At 30.7% G+C, this 19042-nt stretch overlaps 1 protein-coding gene across 6 annotated transcripts in view; it reads left to right on the forward strand.

Annotated features, from left to right (window-relative positions):
• Positions 1-19042, forward strand: part of eas (ethanolamine kinase 1) — a 120553-nt gene that overhangs the window by 76773 nt on the left and 24738 nt on the right. For 5 of the 6 annotated variants that reach the window (XM_085819960.1, XM_085819958.1, XM_085819956.1 and 2 more), the window contains exon 9: positions 5147-18783. In XM_085819960.1, the coding sequence (XP_085676086.1) occupies positions 5147-5252 (106 nt within the window). In that variant the 3' untranslated portion in view covers positions 5253-18783. The remainder of the gene's footprint in view (positions 1-5146; positions 18784-19042) is intronic. The other variant, XM_085819957.1, reaches the window with a different exon arrangement.

A 19042-nucleotide genomic window follows, 5' to 3' on the forward strand; every position in this document is an offset into this window, starting at 1 on the left:
TGCATGTATGGGCTGTGCAAATCCCCATTGAAAATTTAGTGCAGATCCAGAACAACTAACCCTCATTGTCAAAACAAAGTTTGTCATTGTGATAGACTGGCATTTAGTTGTACTTTAGATTCAGAAGTTCATTCACTATATCCCTTTTGTTTCTTGATGACATGCGAGATCCCTCAACAACATTTGAGGTTCTGCAACCAGACTTGATCTCTCTCTCCATGGATTTGATGTTGTGTCTTGTCTTTATCCTCTCGATCATCATGTTGATCCTTTCTCTGATGAATTGATGAACTTCTACCCTACAGATCCCCTAGGTACCGGTTAGACAAAGAAGGCATGCCCAATAAGCAGATTATATGATAAACAAAGATCATGACCCAGAATCATTTATGATGGAAAAAATACGGTGATCTTGTTCACTGTTACCTGCTAGCAGTAATGGTAATTTTTGAAATACATGTAGCAATATAATGAATACTGTATAAATTTTCTTACCCTTTCAAGCATTAATGAATGAGTTTAAAACAGGTTCTATTCTTAAATAGAGCAAACTGCCAGTATGTGAAATTCTTAGTATGCTTAACATGCAGCAAGTCACATTATTCATAAATTTGCAAACTATAAACTTTAATAATAGTTTGTCTAATATTTGGACATTTTATTTGAATTATTCATAAGAACTAGCAAATCAGTCCTAAAAACAGGGAAAAAATTTTTAAATCCTGCTCTAGAAGACATTCCAGCTGGCAATTACATTAGTTAATTTTATATGAAATAAAAAAAATGGTAAAATTTAGTAATTTTAATGTGTAACCTTTGTAGGAGATATAAATATCTATAGAGAGAGAGATGATCTACTATTGTTCAATTAAATTTCTCTACTGTACCATCCGACTATGGCTGTAAAGGAATGGTTTGAATTTTTTCCGTACAGAGAATTCTACAAAGTCCTTTTAATATGGGAGTTGTGAAGTTTGTTCCTTGCTCAGAGTGAATAAAAGTAAGCACTCCAAATAGTGAAATCTATTTCTCCAGTAGGACTTCTGAAATAGTTGAAGCTTCTTGATCAGGGGTGGCATAAGCTTCCAACCATTTACTAAAATAATCCATGACAACCTGGATGTACTTTTCATTCTTAATTGTACCAGAGAAATGATGTAGAATATCTAGTGCATCCTTCTCTTTAGTACTGTATCTTTCTTGTATATGTGACATTTTGAGCTCCACATGCATCATTTTGCTGCATCACTTTGTCCCACAAACTTTATATGTCTTCATTACATCAAAATGACTTCCAACTTCATTTCATCGATGGAAATTTCACAAGTCTCACAATCTTTCTTCAGGCTAAAACAGATGTAGAAATGTGATGCAACTCCTGTGATATGTGTGGAGCTCATAAATCTGTACACAAAGATGATAATGCTACTGCGAAGGAGCACAATTTAGAAAGATTGCTATGGATATTCTCAGTACTTCACATAGGAAAATAAGTTTATCTTAGCTGTTATGGACTACTTCAGTAAATGGCCAGGAGCTGAATGAAATTAAAGAATGGCAGCATCAACTGCCACATGAGTTCTTGTAGAAAACTGAATTTTCGAATTTGAAATGGCATTCTTCATTTCTGCCATATCTAAAGGACTATGTATTATTCTCAATATAAAAATGACTCAAACTTCTTTACTTCCACAAACAAGAGATGTGACCAAACAATATTGAACCATCTCTCTCTATTTATAACCCATAGGTTGGGACTAAAAATGTCATTCCTGCTAGCAAATAGGAGAGCTGTTCATGAGAGCACTGGATTTTCACCATCATAAATGATTTTTGGCCGTGATCATTGTCTGGCATATGGCCTACTATTCAGACAACCAATGATATATCAGTGATTATGCCTCGTTCAGAGATGGATTAAAATGACTGCATATGTTAATGATTGCTTGTTCAGATGTTTTAAAATTTTACAAAGTATTAACCCTTTAAGCTAGCAGCTCCACCCATAAGATCTTGTATATTTTGACTCATATAGCATATCGCTATTTATTTTATTTTGTACATCGGCATTTCCATTCCATTATTTATTATCCTTATTACACCTTAATGTGTTTCTTCAAGTGGACGCGTCAGGAAATTGGAACAGAGAATTGAGACTCAAGATTCTGACAAAGTTCATTTAATTAATTGAAAAATGTGTCGTGTACAGTATCAATTGTCTGTTTCGGAAAAACGCGTTATGGAGTTAGTTTAGTTCAAAATTCATTAAAAAATACTTCCCCTGATGTGCCTTAATGAAGTTCGATTTGGGCTAATCTGTCATTTACCGCTTCTTAATTTTTATGTTTTTACTCGAATAATTAGTTAATACTTTTACTAATGTTTTAAATATACCTTAATTAGATTAGCATATTGCTTACTATTAGTATTGATTTTTACTTGTAAATAATCAAATGTTGTATTTTTCTCTTATAACACATTTCATTGCTACTTATTTTGCTTATGTTAAAGTTTTCTTGGAACCACGGTATTTCAGTGGCTTTTTAGCGTTCAAACTAGGATTTTTCTTTTAATATTTTTTAATTTTGTAGCACAATGTGCAAGTTTTTGACCACATAGGTCTTTTATTGTTTGTTCTTTCTATTTTACTTTAAATTATATATATATATATACATGTAGTGATGATACTAACTGGGTCAGACGAAGTGCAATTAGCTTTCAACACTAAAAAGCATCTGGTATTCACATCTGTTCTGAGCAGCGGCTTTCTGTCTCTAAGCAAGCAGTTGCAATGACAGCAGGCAAGCTTCTGTTGTGAGTCATGATGATTATCATTTTACTTCACAGTTGAACTCATGCCACTTAACATAAAATTTGCGTATATCTCTGGACTGAGCGAATATGTGACGAAATGAGGCATAAAAAGAAGAATCAGTATTAAGCTAACTCTTAGTGCAATTTGAATAAAAACCACTAATCTTCTTTAAAATATGTGAGACTGCTATAAGTGTAAAATATAAATGTTTGAAAAAGTTGTATAATTTAATGCTAAATACTTGAAAAAGTTTGTGAAGTTAATTTTATTCTTGAATTTGTTTTGTAATTCAGTTAAATATTAGATTATGTTTAATAATAATGTATCCTACTCACAGATTTATTTTATTCTTAAAAATTAAAAAGAGAAGTTCTGAGTGTAAATAATTGCTTTAGTTTACTGAGTTCCTATTTGTTTGATGGATCCTTAATTTTTTTTTTTTTTTTTTAAATTTATATCCTTAAAAGTACTTAATTTCCACATGCAGAAATGTGTATGTTTAATCTGTGTTGTTGCAATTCGTAAAGTTTCCCCCTAATGTCTGTCTGTCAGCCGTGTTCTTGTTTTCGACTTTAGGATTTTCGTTTTACTAAAACGCGGTTCACATATGTAGGTACTGCCAAAGATAGAAAACATGAAGAGTGTGTGTTTACAAATCCCTGGATACTCATCTTCGATCACGTACTTCAAATAAAAATAAATTAATGTAGGATTTTCAAGAAACTTGCATTTTACTGCAGTCACACTGTAAATCTATAAATTCTAATTGAAGTTCAGGTGGAACACTTCCAACGTCTACTGAAAATGGTGAGAAGAACAAACATTCTGATAAAAATTTCATTTTCACGAAAATTGGAAAATCTACTTTTGAATTCCATGTTGTAGAATTGAATTCCATGTCCTTCACACACTCATCAATTTTGGAAAGTGAGTGGAATTCTCATTTAGCAACTGACTTTCCCACAGGTTAAATTTTGTCTGAAAAGTTTTCATAAAGTATTAAAGATTATGAACAAGTAAAACTTTTCCCAGTAAATGATAGTTCAAATCATTGAGATGACCTGTAATATCGGCAAGAAATGCAAAGTCCTCAACGAGTTCTCATCACTGAACTCGTGAATAGATTTTCCTTTTAGATTCCATGAATTGTTGAACTCTCTTCAAAGAAAACAGATGCTGAAGCATCTTTCCTCGTTTCAACCAATGTACTTCCACGTAATACACAGCATCACCATATTCAGCTTCCAAATCACTCAAGAACTGTTGAAATTGCCTGTGATTAAGTCCTAAAGACCGAATGAAATTAACCACTTTTACAACAATATTCATCACATGTTCAAAGTTTGAGAAGGACTTCTTGCACAAATTTTCTTGGTGGATGATGCAATGGAAAGTCATCATAATACTATTTCCACTTGCTTTCACATCATTTGAGTAATGTTATTACTCCTATTTTCTCTCCAGTCATAGATTTAGCACCGTCCGAGGTTATAGCAGATATATTACTGAAGTCAACATTACATTTATCCAAATATTGTGTCAGACTCTAACACAAATCTGTTCCTTACTACCTGTAAGTACAATGACACTAACTAATTCCTCTACAATTGTGAAGTCTCTATCAACACCACGAATAAAAATGGCTACTTGTGCTTTCTGTTGCATCTGTTGATTCATCCATCGCTACAGAATAAAACTCAAATTTTTTGCATTTGGATTTTAATTTACTGAATATATCTGTTGCGAGATCCTCTATGTGCCTCGCTACTGTCACACCAGACAAGCTAATATTTGATATGACTTGAGCCTGTGATGGACAAAGTACATCAATTGCACTCTGAAGACATTCTTCTGAAAATTCTTCATAAGCAAAGGGTTTTCCACGCTTCGCAATTTTTTCTACTATCATGTAACTAACACGAACACTATTTTCAAATATTTTTATTCGCAGTGGTGAAGAAAGGCTGCTGAAAATTTAGTTTTGATTTTAATTCACTCACCTTATCACTTCAAAAATGACCTTGCAATGCAGAATATTTCTCACTGTGCTTAGTATCATAATGTCTTTTAATGTTGTATTCCTTCATCACAGCCACACTGTCATTGCAAATAAGGCAAACTACCTAAAATTCGTCATTTTCAGAAAATTTTTTCTCAAATAATATCAGGCATGTCAATAAAACGTTTAAATATCAAGAATAAGAGGGGGGAGTTTTTTTTTACAACAAAAGTCTCTAATTTAAACAATACTCCAAAAATGGGTGGTCCACTTTAGCAGTTTATTAATTGTCTGTTACTTAATACTATTTTTGACATTAAATTTTTTTACAGGTATGCAAAACAAAGGCTGGATGAATATTTTGCACGGAAAGAAGATTTTCTTAGTCTGAAAATGAATCAAAATTGTCGTAATGGATCGACAGTCAGTGAACCTTAGACTATATTTTTATGTTAATAAATTTATTGGTATTTGGGACTAATTTATTTCAAGTTTAGGAAATACATATTTTATAAGGATTTAGAATTTTGATTATTCATATTATCCCAATAAAAATAAATTATTTATTTGTGTCATCTCAAGGAAAGCATTTAAAAGAAAAACTGGTGCTAAGGAATAATATTTCCCCTAAAGTTCAAAAGTTATTTAGTTTTACAATATTTTAAAGTTTGCATAATCATGCTAGTCATTTTTTGTTATCTTTTCTTTGATGAAATCAAATACTCAAGAAGTTTCTTGAGGGTTCCCCTTCCCCTGTTTAGTCAGTATCTATGTAGTTGTGTAAGCAAATTTATTATATTTAGTAAACCAGAGTAATTTTTATACTAAGCAATAACTATCAAGAAAAGAGAAAATTATGAAAAGACAAATAGATATGTATTTCCTTTTCCACAATAATCATTTTTATATTTTATGTATTCTAGAATTATTTTGTACTCAGGAATTAAAAGGAAATCTAATTCGGTTCATTTCTTAACTAATGTTTATTGTGTTTACTGAAATGGAAAGTGTATTTAGATAAGATATTTGATTAATTGGATAATTAATATTGAAATATGTAAATAATAAACAAATAAATATGCTCAAGACCAGGCAAGAAAATCTGATGGACGAATAATCCATTCCATTCTTTCTGATTAATATGAAGTGGAAAACATCCCAGCAGTCTTTGATGGAATCATTTTAGCAGTAAAGTGTGAAAATGAGGAAGCATATTGTGTCAGATATTTGAAATCATTTGATGATATATTTACATAAATTAACAGAATTGGATTTGCCTCAGATTTCCTTACTATCTGCATATTTGGCAATATTTTTCTGTCATGTTTTTTGTAAAATATGTGTCAAAAAAATTTTTTTCCTGAAGTATTGTTTGATGAGAGTATGTATTTATTTTTAAATTATTTGCTTCAAAGTCATTTTACTAAGAGTTTCATTTATTGTGTTGCAGTGTAATTTTTATAATGTAATGCCTACAATTTTCCATTTCTTAGAATGTCACCTAAATGGAATTTTTATACAAGAGTGTATGTATTCTGTTCTTCTTAATAGCAAAATTTGCTTATCTTGTTTACTGCAGATTCTTCTAATTAGGTACTTTTTCAAAATTATGAATCATGTTAATGCACATAAACACAATAAAAAGTCTGCAAATGCAAAATTAATTCTGATACAATTCATTAGAATAGTAATTTTCCAAGAAAAAAAAGAAATGCTGACATGCTTTTGCGATGATTTTGCGCACCCCCACAAAAAGTTGCCAACAGCAAAATTTCATATATCATTTCCTAACTGTTCATCAAAGCATAAAGAGCATAAATCAACATGCACTCAAACACATGAGTGGCATGTAAATATGTCAATTGGCTATTGCCATGCTTTTACTCCAAAGTATAGCGAGAAACATGGTGTTTTACTACATGTCAATTGGCTATTGTCATGCTTTTACTCCAAAGTATAGCGAGAAACATGGTGTTTTACTACATGTTGAAACTGGAGGTGCATATAATCAGGAAGAACCTTCCTTTTTTATACAGTTCATCTATCTTGTCATTCAGAAAATCAGAACAATAAAAAAATTGTACTCCACAAATGAAGGGAGGGAAATAAAAACCTTTTTGCTACAAAGGCTTTATTTTTTTAAGATTTTCTATTTTAGGTTTTTTTTAAAAATTTAGTTGAAAGAAAAATAGAAACTTTTCTAGTAATACCCACTTTATTAATGATTTGGAGACTCAAAATGCATCTAGTTGTATTTTGATTTTAAAATACGGTAACAATATTTGAATTTTTCATTTTTTTTTGCTTTTAAAAAGGTTAACAGAATTTGAAATAGTTATTAAATATAGGATTTGAATAAATAAGCATTTTATTTAAAGCATTTAGTCACCCAACATATTTATGGCAAAATGTTGGAATACTAAGAAATAGTATATAGTTTCTTGCTAACTTCTCTGAAGCAACAACTGTCTCATTCCCAAAATGTCCACATTGTCCAGCAACGTAAGCAGAATGAATGTTCAGCAGTATTAACAATCATTTTACTAAACTGCCATCGGTGCATTCACCAAGTTGTTGAATGCACCGAATCCCGCATTCACCAAGTCGTTGAATGCACCGAATCCCGCATTCACCAATTCGGTGAATGCGCCGAATCCCATCCTTGCTTGTAATAATAAAAGTGACTACGTGTAGTGTTGTAAGTTTTTGGTCGCGTTCTTGGATATCTCGTTTTCATGTACGGTAAAAATTCGATAATTCAGCACTCATGGTCTTGTTATATCAGTTAATCTGGCACTTTTTTCACTAATACTACTGTTGTAAGATGGGCTGCTACTGGGCATTTTGATTTGCTAAAACTCAGCATTTGATTTGTATGTATTTCCTATTTTTCATTAGTTTTGTATCAGTTTGTCGTGTTTATTTAAAAAGTTTCGAGAACTTGATTCAGTTAGATAAATACACATTTTTGTTTTATTCAAATAAAACATATTAAATAATATAATGGAATAAAACAAAAATGTGTATTTATCTAACTGACTATAAAAAATGTTGAGACAGAAGTGTTATAATGTTAAATATATATGCATATATATTTAATACTAGAAAAATATTCATATTCTAGGATTTTTTTAAGAGCGAAATTTATGGAGCAGGTGCATATTCAAACTTTTTATTAAAAAGTATCTTATACGAACAGCAATAACGATTTCAAAGCAAAAATGAAAATTAACTATGAATAAATTTTTCACATTAAATGTATTTGGAGAATTACTACATGTAATTTTTCTTCCCTGTTCCTCAATATATTCAATAATGTGCAAAATTATTATTTTGAGGTGCTGTATAATTTTATTCCAATAATCTGGCCTCTCCGAAGTTTGTTCACATAAATTTAGAATAGAATGTAATTGTAATGGTTAAAAATTAAAGTGAACCTTTCTAATCCTATTGAAATATTAATCATGTTTTCCAGCCAGTAATCTTGTCAAGTAATTTGGTAGCTAATTTATGTTGTGATACTGAATTTTAGTCATTTGTATAGAGCTGTGATTTGGAATTTGTATTGTGCAATGTTTACTATTGTTAGCATAATTGCATTTTAAATATTTATGGTACATTCACTTCTGCTTTAATGAATGGCAAATGAGTGATTGGGGAATTCGGATTTCGAATGCTGTATACACTGTGTAATTCCACCCCAGTCCAGTTTGTTTTAAGAGCTTTAAATGTGGTATATATAATTATGAAGAGAAATTTAAGTAATATGTTATTTTATGAAGGTAAAATATAATTTTCAGTATACATGTTAGACTTTTTTGACAAATTAATGTTATTTTGCCAGATTTTCAATTTTTGAAATTCTTAGAGGTTGTAATTATTATCCAGTTCGATTCCCTAGCTTAATTTAACAAAAATTCATTGTTGTGAAAATGTACATAGAAAGTCTAATATATTTATAATCAATATTTGTGTCAAATTATAATGTATAAAACTTCCTGTGTCTATCAAACGTCTGCCAAAGATTTTATGTGAAATATATGTATGCATGTCATGTAAAAATAATTGGATGAAAAATTAAAATGTCAGAAATATCAAGAAGTGGAAATTTTGAAATTTATTTACTACAAAATATATGATTAAACCATGAAACAGTCAGTTTAGGAGTTATCCTAATATATGACAAAGTTAAAAATACGTTTCATCAACTCCTTTCCCTTCCCCCTTGAAAATTTAAAATTTTTATAACATCTATAAATGGGACAGTTATTAAAAATTTGTTTTGTATTTCACGTTTTTATGTATTTACTTTTTATTATTATTATTTTGGCTGTATTGTGATACTAGTGTGAAGGATGCCTGGCTTAAGTACTTGCTCTAAAATGGTTGAAACATTTTAATTGCTTGTTCAGTTTAATGTGTGAACTTAAACCTTGAATTTTTTAATTAGTACTTAAGAAGCCGTTTTTGGAGTCATGGTTTGCAGTCATAAGACTTTTGTCAGTTTCCTAAATTATTATTTTGAATATTGTATCATTTCACTTTATTTTCTAGTCATAATGTTTTAGTTTTGTTATTAGTGTTAGTCTGAATAAATAAAAAATTAATTATTTCTTAATGAAAACAATTTATTAGTTTGTTTTGTTATTAGTGTTAGTCTGAATAAATAAAAAATTAATTATTTCTTAATGAAAAAATTTTTAGTCACTGAATGTTTCAGTAATTTTTAAATGCATGTATAAAATGAAATTTATTTGAATATTATCGAAATAGAATATATGTATATATTTGTTCTCAACTATCACATTTGTTTGAAACCAAAATCAGAAAGCAAAGTCTTGTATCATTTTAGTAATAGGGGCGACACATGCAAATACACGTTAATAAATTGCATTCTGAATGCATCAGTTCTATTTTGTTTTGTTTGTACCTCTAAGTTTTAACTACAAATATTGTAAATATAAGACTGGGTAAATTTATTGATATTATTTATTATATTTATGATAACTTGTATATTTTTGGAGTGTGTAGTGTTGATTTTTTTTTAATATGGTGTACTGTTATTTTGAAAAAAAATTGCACTGCCTTTAACTTCCTGTACTGTTCTTAAAGATTAAAATATGTCTGTAGCAAAAGTACTTTAATGTTATTTTTTTAACTTCTATGTATATATGTAAATAATAAAATGTGAAGTTGTGCTACATAATCCTATTCTATTAATATTTATGTAAAAAAACCGAAATGTGCACAAATGTTTTCATATTTTGTGTGTTTTCAAAAATGTAGGCAACAAATGTGCAAGAAAAATGTCTGAAATATGTCTTTAGCTAAACTAATGAAATACTGAATAACATCACATTAAATTAATTGAACTGTTGTCATAGTAATCCTAAATGTCTCCTTAATATTTTTATTGAAAAACACTTAAATATCTTTACATATGATGAGTTGTTTTTCCTCTGTTATACGATGGATTATTTTTGAGAGACTATGCACACATGAACAGGAGATCAAAATTATGTTTTATTCGAATAGAAAATGCAGTGTGATTCTTCAAAATAAGTGACTGAAGTTTTTGAAGTCTGAGAGACTGAAGTCCTATGAGGAATGAATTTTAAGTGATTTTTTGTGCAAAGAAATAAACTTCTGAGGAGCAACAGTTAAATATTATACCTGTATTAACATATTAAACAAAGGCTTTATTAAAAATTATGCATATTCATATCTGTCAATAGGAAAAGGAGACAAACCTTAATTTTTACTTTTATGCTTTTAAATTAACTGATATTTGAATTCACCTATATTATGTAATTCATTTTCAATTCAGTTTTAATGCTTTCACAATACAATAAAGAAATTAGAAACAATATATATGCACTGTGCCCACAGAAATTTCTTATGCAACCTTTATTTTTGCAACCGTTGGTCACAGATGTGTACTTCTGATTGCGGAAAGCTTTAAGTAAGAAAAATACTCATGCTATGACACTTTTAAGAAATCCATTTTCTAAAAATCACAAAATGTAACTTTTTCCATGGCTTGCTGGTCTCTATAGTTCTGTCTAAAAATATTAGACTTCCGTGCAACAGAAATTGACCAAGGTAATTTAATTTCAAAATTTGAGATCATGTTTAGAGCTCATACTCAAATTGAAAAGCGAAGTGTTTCCGTTCATACATATTTAAAGATGATATCAGTTTAGGAAAAGCTTTTTAATGTTAATGTATTAAAAATGGGCATTGCTATGCAAACTGCCCAGAAAAGTATTCATCAGTATAATAGTTTCAAAAAGTAGATCTTATTCACAGAACTCTATAAAATTGAGTGATAGATTTCAGTATTGCTGCAGAACCAATTTATAATACTATTTGCATAAATTAAAAATGAAAAATATTTCTTAGTTTAATGATTTTTTATATTGTTATTAGGCTATGATTCAAAAATAATAAAACTACATGTTAGTATTAACATATTTTTAGCATTTGAAAACTTATAAATTACTTGTTATGAAAATTGTTTCACTTGTATGATAATATGTAACAAAATTATAAATTAAAGAATGTTACACACTAGTAAATGACGAAGAAATATCACTGCATAATATTCAGGGGCGTAGCTAGAGGGGGGCATCTGTCCCCGGGCGCAGAATCCAAGGGGCGCCAAACTGATGTTACGACATTTTAGAACTAAATGTTTTCCATTGTTGGCAAGCAGTAGGGGGCACGAAACCTTCAGTTGTCCCTGGGCGCTGAAAACCTTAGCTACGACTCTGATAATATTAAAGGAGAAAATTAATGTCAAATTATTCTTTGTTTTTTAACCAACCATCTAAGGCAAGGCAGAAATGTCAAAAGTGCAGACTTTTAAATTTGCATTATTTAAAAAAAAATTTTGTTATTGGAGATGTATATTTGCAGTCGGTAATTGCAGAAATAAAGGTTGCATAAGGACTTTACGTGTATAATTAAATTTCCTGGCACAGTGTATATTAAATTTACTGGTAATTATTGAGAATTTTCTTTAGCATCTGAAATATAAGATTATAATATATAGTGTATGCCTGACTTCATGATGCACACTGCTGAATGTTATTGGTATTTATGTATTATCCCCGTCAAAATTTTGTCAGTGGTCACCAATCACTAGTTGTTACTGTGGAATTCTAAACAACATGGTGATCCATAAATGGCGCCAAATTGTGCTACTTGGCCAGTCAGCAGGATAATATTTAAGTACCATGTTATCTAATATTACTAGCAATGCGTGTATGTTTGTAACTTTTAAACATGTAGCATTGTACTCCTTCTTGTCATAAAGCATATGCATGTTAAATATTGGTGAATCCATGCATGATATCACTGCCTGTGGATTGTTTTAACAGTTATTTTCAACAAATTTACGTATTAATAGTATTTTGTAAGAAGTTACTTTTCAATAAATTTTGGGAAATTGTTGAAAAAAAAAAAAATCACTTTTCTATAGAATCGCTTAAAAAGTTTTGCTTTCATGTGATAAATCTTTCGCATTCTTACAGTATGTTCCCGTTATATTAAAATAGATGGAAGTGTTATTCAGACGAAAAGAATTATTCCAAGATGATAAGAATTAAGTCAACTCCTGATTAACCACACTGCAGATCAACTGGGCCCTGTCTTAAAAAAAAAAAAAAAAAAAAAATCATTACCATCCCAATTCTTATTTTGTCATTGGGAGTTCTTAACTAGGATGGAATATCCCCCCTTGGGAAGTGAGAGAATTTCACAGTTTCAAGGGAGGAATGCACTTTTATGCAAGTTTTGGTATGTATCAGTATTTTCTGTACTTTTTTTTGTTTAATTTACAATACACGTTATAGTATAATTTTGATTCAGATAAATGTATACATATTTTTCAAATCCTGAAAAGGGCGAGGAATGATTATGAAAAAGGTACATGGAGCAAAAAAGGTTGAGAGCCACTGTTACAGACATTACACGTTTCAATTATTGTATTAGTTGTGTTGTTTGCTGTACATAATGCACAGTTTTGTTGAACAAGACTCGGAACATCAGAGAGGGGGAGGGGTTGGCTAATTACTGTAAGCTTGAAGGTGTTGGAATGTTTCTGTTTCATTTCGCGATAAATCTAGTGAACTCCTGGTGCAAAATGCAGTAAAAATTAACATGAGACGAATAAATGTTGTCCTGAGAACTTGCCATGAAGAAAAAGTTATGCAGTGCAGATATGCACCTGGTCTAATTGATCTGAACTTGACATTAAAACAAACACAAAGGAAAAAGTATCACCACTTTCATTTATTCCATCCAAAAAAAGAGAACATTAATCAAAAGAGGGTACCGGAAATTTTTATTACCAGAAAAGCAGCAGTTTTTTGCTGAAATTTACCAGAAATTTCAGCAAAAAATTAGTTTACAGGTTAATATAAACTGAATTTATTTTCATGTTTGAATTCGGGTGGTATGAAGGTTTACTTTGTGTCACATTTTATTTAACTCTTTAAAAGGCAATTAACCTAATTAGCAAAACTCTTGTTTTATTTACTATATCAGGTGTTACAATGAAATTATTTGCGACAATTACTCATATTTTGTCCAAGACTCGGGGGGAAAGAAATGACCACTTCTGGTGGTTAGTGTCAGTGACCACCGCCCGCAGAACACATCCGTAGAGAACAGTCTCTATAGTACTCATGGAAACAGTTTTTCTTTTTCAAGCAGAGTGCAACTTTGCATGTGCTGCATTCCCACACTGTTCTGACAGGCCTTTTCTTGCTACATTTATTCTTACAGGCTTTTTCATGGTGCTACATAATTCACATCGTCGTGATCTTGTCTTCGATGGCTGATGCTTATTTTCTCCAAGACGTATTGCGGCATCAACTGCTGGCTTATGTTTCTTGATTGCCATCTAGTGAGCTACAAGGGAACTTCAGAACTTCATATTTTCTTTAACATTTTAATCAGTTTTATTTAAATAAAAATGCATTGAATTCATGCCATATCTAATTAAATATCCAGCATTTTTTTGGAATTACATTAAATATTTTTTCTTCTTTTTTATATACAAGAGGTATAGTATATATAACATTCCTATATTAAGCTAAATGGATATTTATCAATTATCCTATAAAATGGTTTGGTATTTCATGTGAGCCTATTGATAATCTCTACTGATAAACATATTAATTCTTAAAGGAGCCCTTTTTAAGGGACCATTAAAATCTAAACGCTTTTAGATTTAAGATTTTGCATGCACTTAATCAGAAGTTAATTATAATTTGAGTAATTGCTTGTGTGAAATTTTACATCCGATGGCTAATAAATTCATGTGGAAATTTTTCAGTATTTATTATTTTTAGCATTCTTTTATATCATTTATAATTTTTAAACTGGTGGCCGAGAGAATTTTAGGCAGCTCGCAAATGCATTTCAATTATACATTTGTTGCAAAGATTTCAAAATTTTAGTTATATGAGGTTCAAATTTACATTATTTTCATTACCATTAAAAATGCACACGAAACGCACTACAAAATCGATAAATGGAGCTAATTAATTTACATTGTGATATAAATTTTATTCTGGATATAAGATTTTATTAGCGTTTTATTCGTACTTGGTAAAATATACATAAACTCAATTATTTTGCGCTAAGAATAATCGCGTTTGGGAATACATTTATAAGTGAATAGCCTTTTTTCACAATTAATAATTGATAAGAAAAGACTGATGAAAATTATTTCTAGTAATTCTGAAACGTCATCAAATGCCAAGCTGTAGTAAGAAATAAAGAATTTTTTCATTATATATATATATATATAAACGTATATTTTTATTTCGGTATCAAAATAAAATTTAATATGTAAGAGAAAACGACTAGAGTTGCTTGCAAGTTTTGTATCACGTTTGAAAATTTTTCTCTGAAAACTTAGAAAGTTTTTATAATTTATTTATTTTTAGTTTAACTTAAAATAAGTTAATGTTTAAACATGTTAGAATTATTTGAAAAAGTATCAATTAGCTGTCAATATATTTTAGGTTGCATGTACACTACGGGAAGGGGTTGAAATGTGACAGTTCTATATCTCCATGTTAGAACATTAGGAAAAGCCTACTTGAGATATGAGAAGCTATTTACCATTCTATGCGATGCGAGTATTCTAATCAATGCAAGACTGTTAAACTACTTGTCTGAAGATTTAATACTTTCAACACCCTCAATGTTCAAGCAGGATATAAGAAAGGTGGGCGCTACAGTAAAGTGACCACACATCCCGATTTTGGCGGGACAGTTCCGCGTCCCGCCAATTTTTAAAAATGTCCCGCTTTTTAGAAAACATCTCTGCATTTCTTATTTTAAATGTGTAGAGACATTGGGTTAATTGGAAAAACCAGAGAGATGAAAAATTAGGAATCGCCTTTGCCGGGAATCGAACCACAGACTCTGAAATACCGGCTCAGTGTGCTGATCACTACACCACGAAGGCACGCTAGAAAGGCGGGAGAAATACCTTATATGCTTCCCGTTTTAAAGGGCGACTGGGTTTTTAGGGGACCCAATCGCCTTTTAGTTCGGGCGCCACTGTAGAGTCATAAGTATTTTTTGGAAAGCAAGAGAGATGAAAAATATGCAACCGCCTTCGCCGGGAATCAAACCGCGGACCTTTGGAATACCGGCCCAGTGTGCAGAACAACTACACCACGAAGGCACGCTAGGAAAGTGGGAGAAATTCCTTATAAATGTACTGTAAAAATATTACCTATTATTTATTAATTATTGTAGTAAATATAAAGAAATAAAAAATACATAAATGAAAAAAAAAAACACATAAAATGGATGCACAGTAAACTAAATTAGGCGATGTAACGAGTTAAATTTACTCGGTGGTGTTTTATCGTTTTCGTTACGTCTCGTCAAGGAATATGTATTATTAACGGAGGAACTGCTAGCATTAGCTGGAGGGCTATTTGCTTTCCACACCATAAACCACAATCAAAGTTTCAGATCAGTTGATTGTACGTCGCAAATGATCGAAACATTGTACGACAAAAAATTTGCATGTGCAAGGACAAAAGTCGAAGCAATTATTTGTAGTGTTTTTTTTTTTTTTTTCCACTATATTTGTTGTCGCAATTGTAGAAAGAATTAGATAAATGCACATTTATATCCATATATTATGATGGTTCCAAGCACAAAGATTTAAAATTATTTCCCACAATTGTTAGACTTTTTGATCCAGAAACAGGAATTAAAATTAGAATATTAGACAACCAAGCTACATAATTTCCCAATGCTGTGAAAATTATTGAAGGGGACGAAATTTCAATTACGGAAGTGTCAAATGAAATTAGAAACAAAATTCCGAAAAAGACTTGATAATGACTACGTTCCTTTAGTTATTCGAAAGGACATCACTAAACGTCCTGATTTTCTGAAAGATGTCAGAAATTTTTATAATAACTGCTTGGAATATCTTGAAGAACGGATAGTTCAATTCGAGGATATTAAAAATTTTCATTGGGTGACATTAAAAAAGAAGATTTTAATGGGAATATGTGGAAAAATCTTTTTAATACTATATTAGTAACCATTTTCCGAAAAATAATATTTGCGAAAAGGATCTTTTTGATGAGTGTCATTGGTAAAAAGATACGTTACTGATGAAAAAAATTAAGTGTTAGTTGTCTGCAAATGTTGAAACAGACAAAAAATGGACGGAGTTATTCCTTCATTTTAAACAGAATAATATTCCTTATGAAAATATTTTGAAAATTGTAGAACACGCGCTCTCCCTTCCAGGAACAAATGCAGCAACAGAACGTGTTTTTTCTTGTATCAATAAGATATGGACTATTGAAAAAATTCAGTTGAACATTAAAACTTTAAAATCTGTATTAAGCCTAAAATGTAATTTGTACAGTTCATATGACAAATTTCATGACATTTTAAAATGATCCGAACCTATTGCAAAGTATTCTCTCGGATAAAAAATATGACCGTGAAAGAAAATCATAATTTTTTAAATAAAAAACATCATATTCAAATTATAATTTTTACAAATATTTTTATAGTTACCAATTGTTAATAATAAATATATTTTTGTATATTTATAGACAACTATATGAATGTATACAATAAAACATATTTTTTTGAATTATTAGTGTGCTTTCATAACTAAATTACAATTTTCAATTCATTCCATTTGTCCCACTTTGTCTCAATGAAAATCTGGTCGCTTTACGCTACAGACATAAACCATGTAGATGGTGTCTGTATCACTAACTAAGAGATACAGATATCGACAGAGATTACGTCAAGAGCTCAGGAAAAGATTTAGAGATGAATATTTGAATCTGCTAATCTAATGGGAAAATAATAAAGCCATTCAGAGACAAATACATTTAGGAGATACATTAGAGTTGCAGGTGAATCGATCCGTTCTCTGCAATGATTGTATCCTTTAGAAATGTTGGACAACGAGAGCTTGTTGTTATCTAAACAAAAAAAAAAAAAAAAAAAAAAAAAAAAGTATAATACTCATGTTGGTAAATATATTAACTTTAATGTTCCTGATAATATAGTTAAAATTGAATGCGGTACGATAACTGTAAAACCTTCACATTATGATTAGTTTTTCTGCATAATTGTGCTAAATGTATTGCTGTTTAGTGTTCTTGTTAAATATCTTGTATTTTGATTTATGTCACACCCACTATAAATGAAAAGGTGGGAGGAGATGTAGAGAGCAACTGAATGGTTGCATTAACGTAATTTTCCTTAAAGTTATTTTTCACGGTTTGGCAACACTGTATTTATCGTTTATGTTTGGAATAAAAAAGAAAAACGGAAATGCGCAATGAAATTCAGATAGAGTCTGGCAACAGCCTGTGTTTCGGTCGCAAATATGTGGTTACTCCATCCGGCGTTATCGGAGATGCCGGAAATTGCGCGATAAAGTTCGCATTAAACCCAAAGTGTCAAAATTGAAAAGCGACGTCAACGGGCGAGTTACTTGTATACCTAATAAGAAGATTTAAGTTGAGGTTCAGATTTTAGAACCTTGCATAAAGCTGAGTGAAAAAAAGTCTGGAAAATGACTTATTGTTACACTGTCGCTGATTCGGTGGAATTCTTGGATTTATCTGCTCCTGAATTTCACGAAACACGAGACAACAACGGCACTTTATGCTCTGGATTTAAGTGTAGCCCCTCGAAGATATGGATATCTATCGTATTTGTCTAGTCGAGTCGAAATAATTGCAAATCTGACAAGAACACGTGAAAATGGATACTTTCCTCCCGTTTCTTATCAAGAAGGAAATTCCGTCTGTCCTAGTAGGAAATTGATTCGAGTTTCGAGATTTGCAGCCTGGGAAATGCCCTCTTTCTTCAGCGATTTTATTATAAGTGTATTAGAAAGATTACCAAGGAACTCAGAATCAGGAAGAATTAGATTTTGTTTAAAATATATGAAAGAATTTTGCCGTTACGTAGAAAAATCGATGATTATTCTTGACGATAATTCTAGCGTATTTAGACAAATTATCTTGACATCTGAGAGACCGCCTATAGCTTATTACGCAGATAATCATTTATATTTTATAGATATAATAAAGTTTACAGTGGCTCCGAAGTTAATAGCGATGCTGTTCGAAAGCGTTTGTGCAGATTCCGATTTCGTTGCCGGAATTTTTTGTATGGTGCTCAGAAAAGATAGAACACCACTTTTATTCATGAATGAAGCTAAAGTAATGGAATATCTTTTACACCATCTGAAAAAAGAAAAGTATAATATCAGAAAAATTTTAGACACTGTTCAAGAAAATTTTTGGCACTGCCCACTGCTTCGAAGTAATCCGGAACATCTGGTAGTGTTTCTCAACTACGGATTCAAGATTAAATTCCGCCCCAAGATGCAATCAGTTGACTTTTTGCAGCTTTATCCAATGCGCCAACAGGAGATGTATACGTAAGCATGTACTTTTTTTTTTTTTTTAATTGGTTGCTTGTTTTACGTCCCAGCGTTTTTTCATTCAGAAATAACCAGTCCAAAAATATGGTAATTATGAGAGCTCAGTTTAACAGTTATAAAAAACATCTAAACGTAACCTGAACTTAATGAGGAAGTTGACATATCAGTAAAATACTCTGAAAGGCAAATAACACATTTTTAGGCTTTTTATTCAGTAAATAATAAGATATCTTGGTAATATGTGGCTTAAAATTAA

This window comes from Stegodyphus dumicola, chromosome 7, assembly GCF_044657685.1.
Source record: "Stegodyphus dumicola isolate Sdum_Otavi_A_Nest chromosome 7, ASM4465768v1".
NCBI lineage: Eukaryota > Metazoa > Arthropoda > Arachnida > Araneae > Eresidae > Stegodyphus > Stegodyphus dumicola.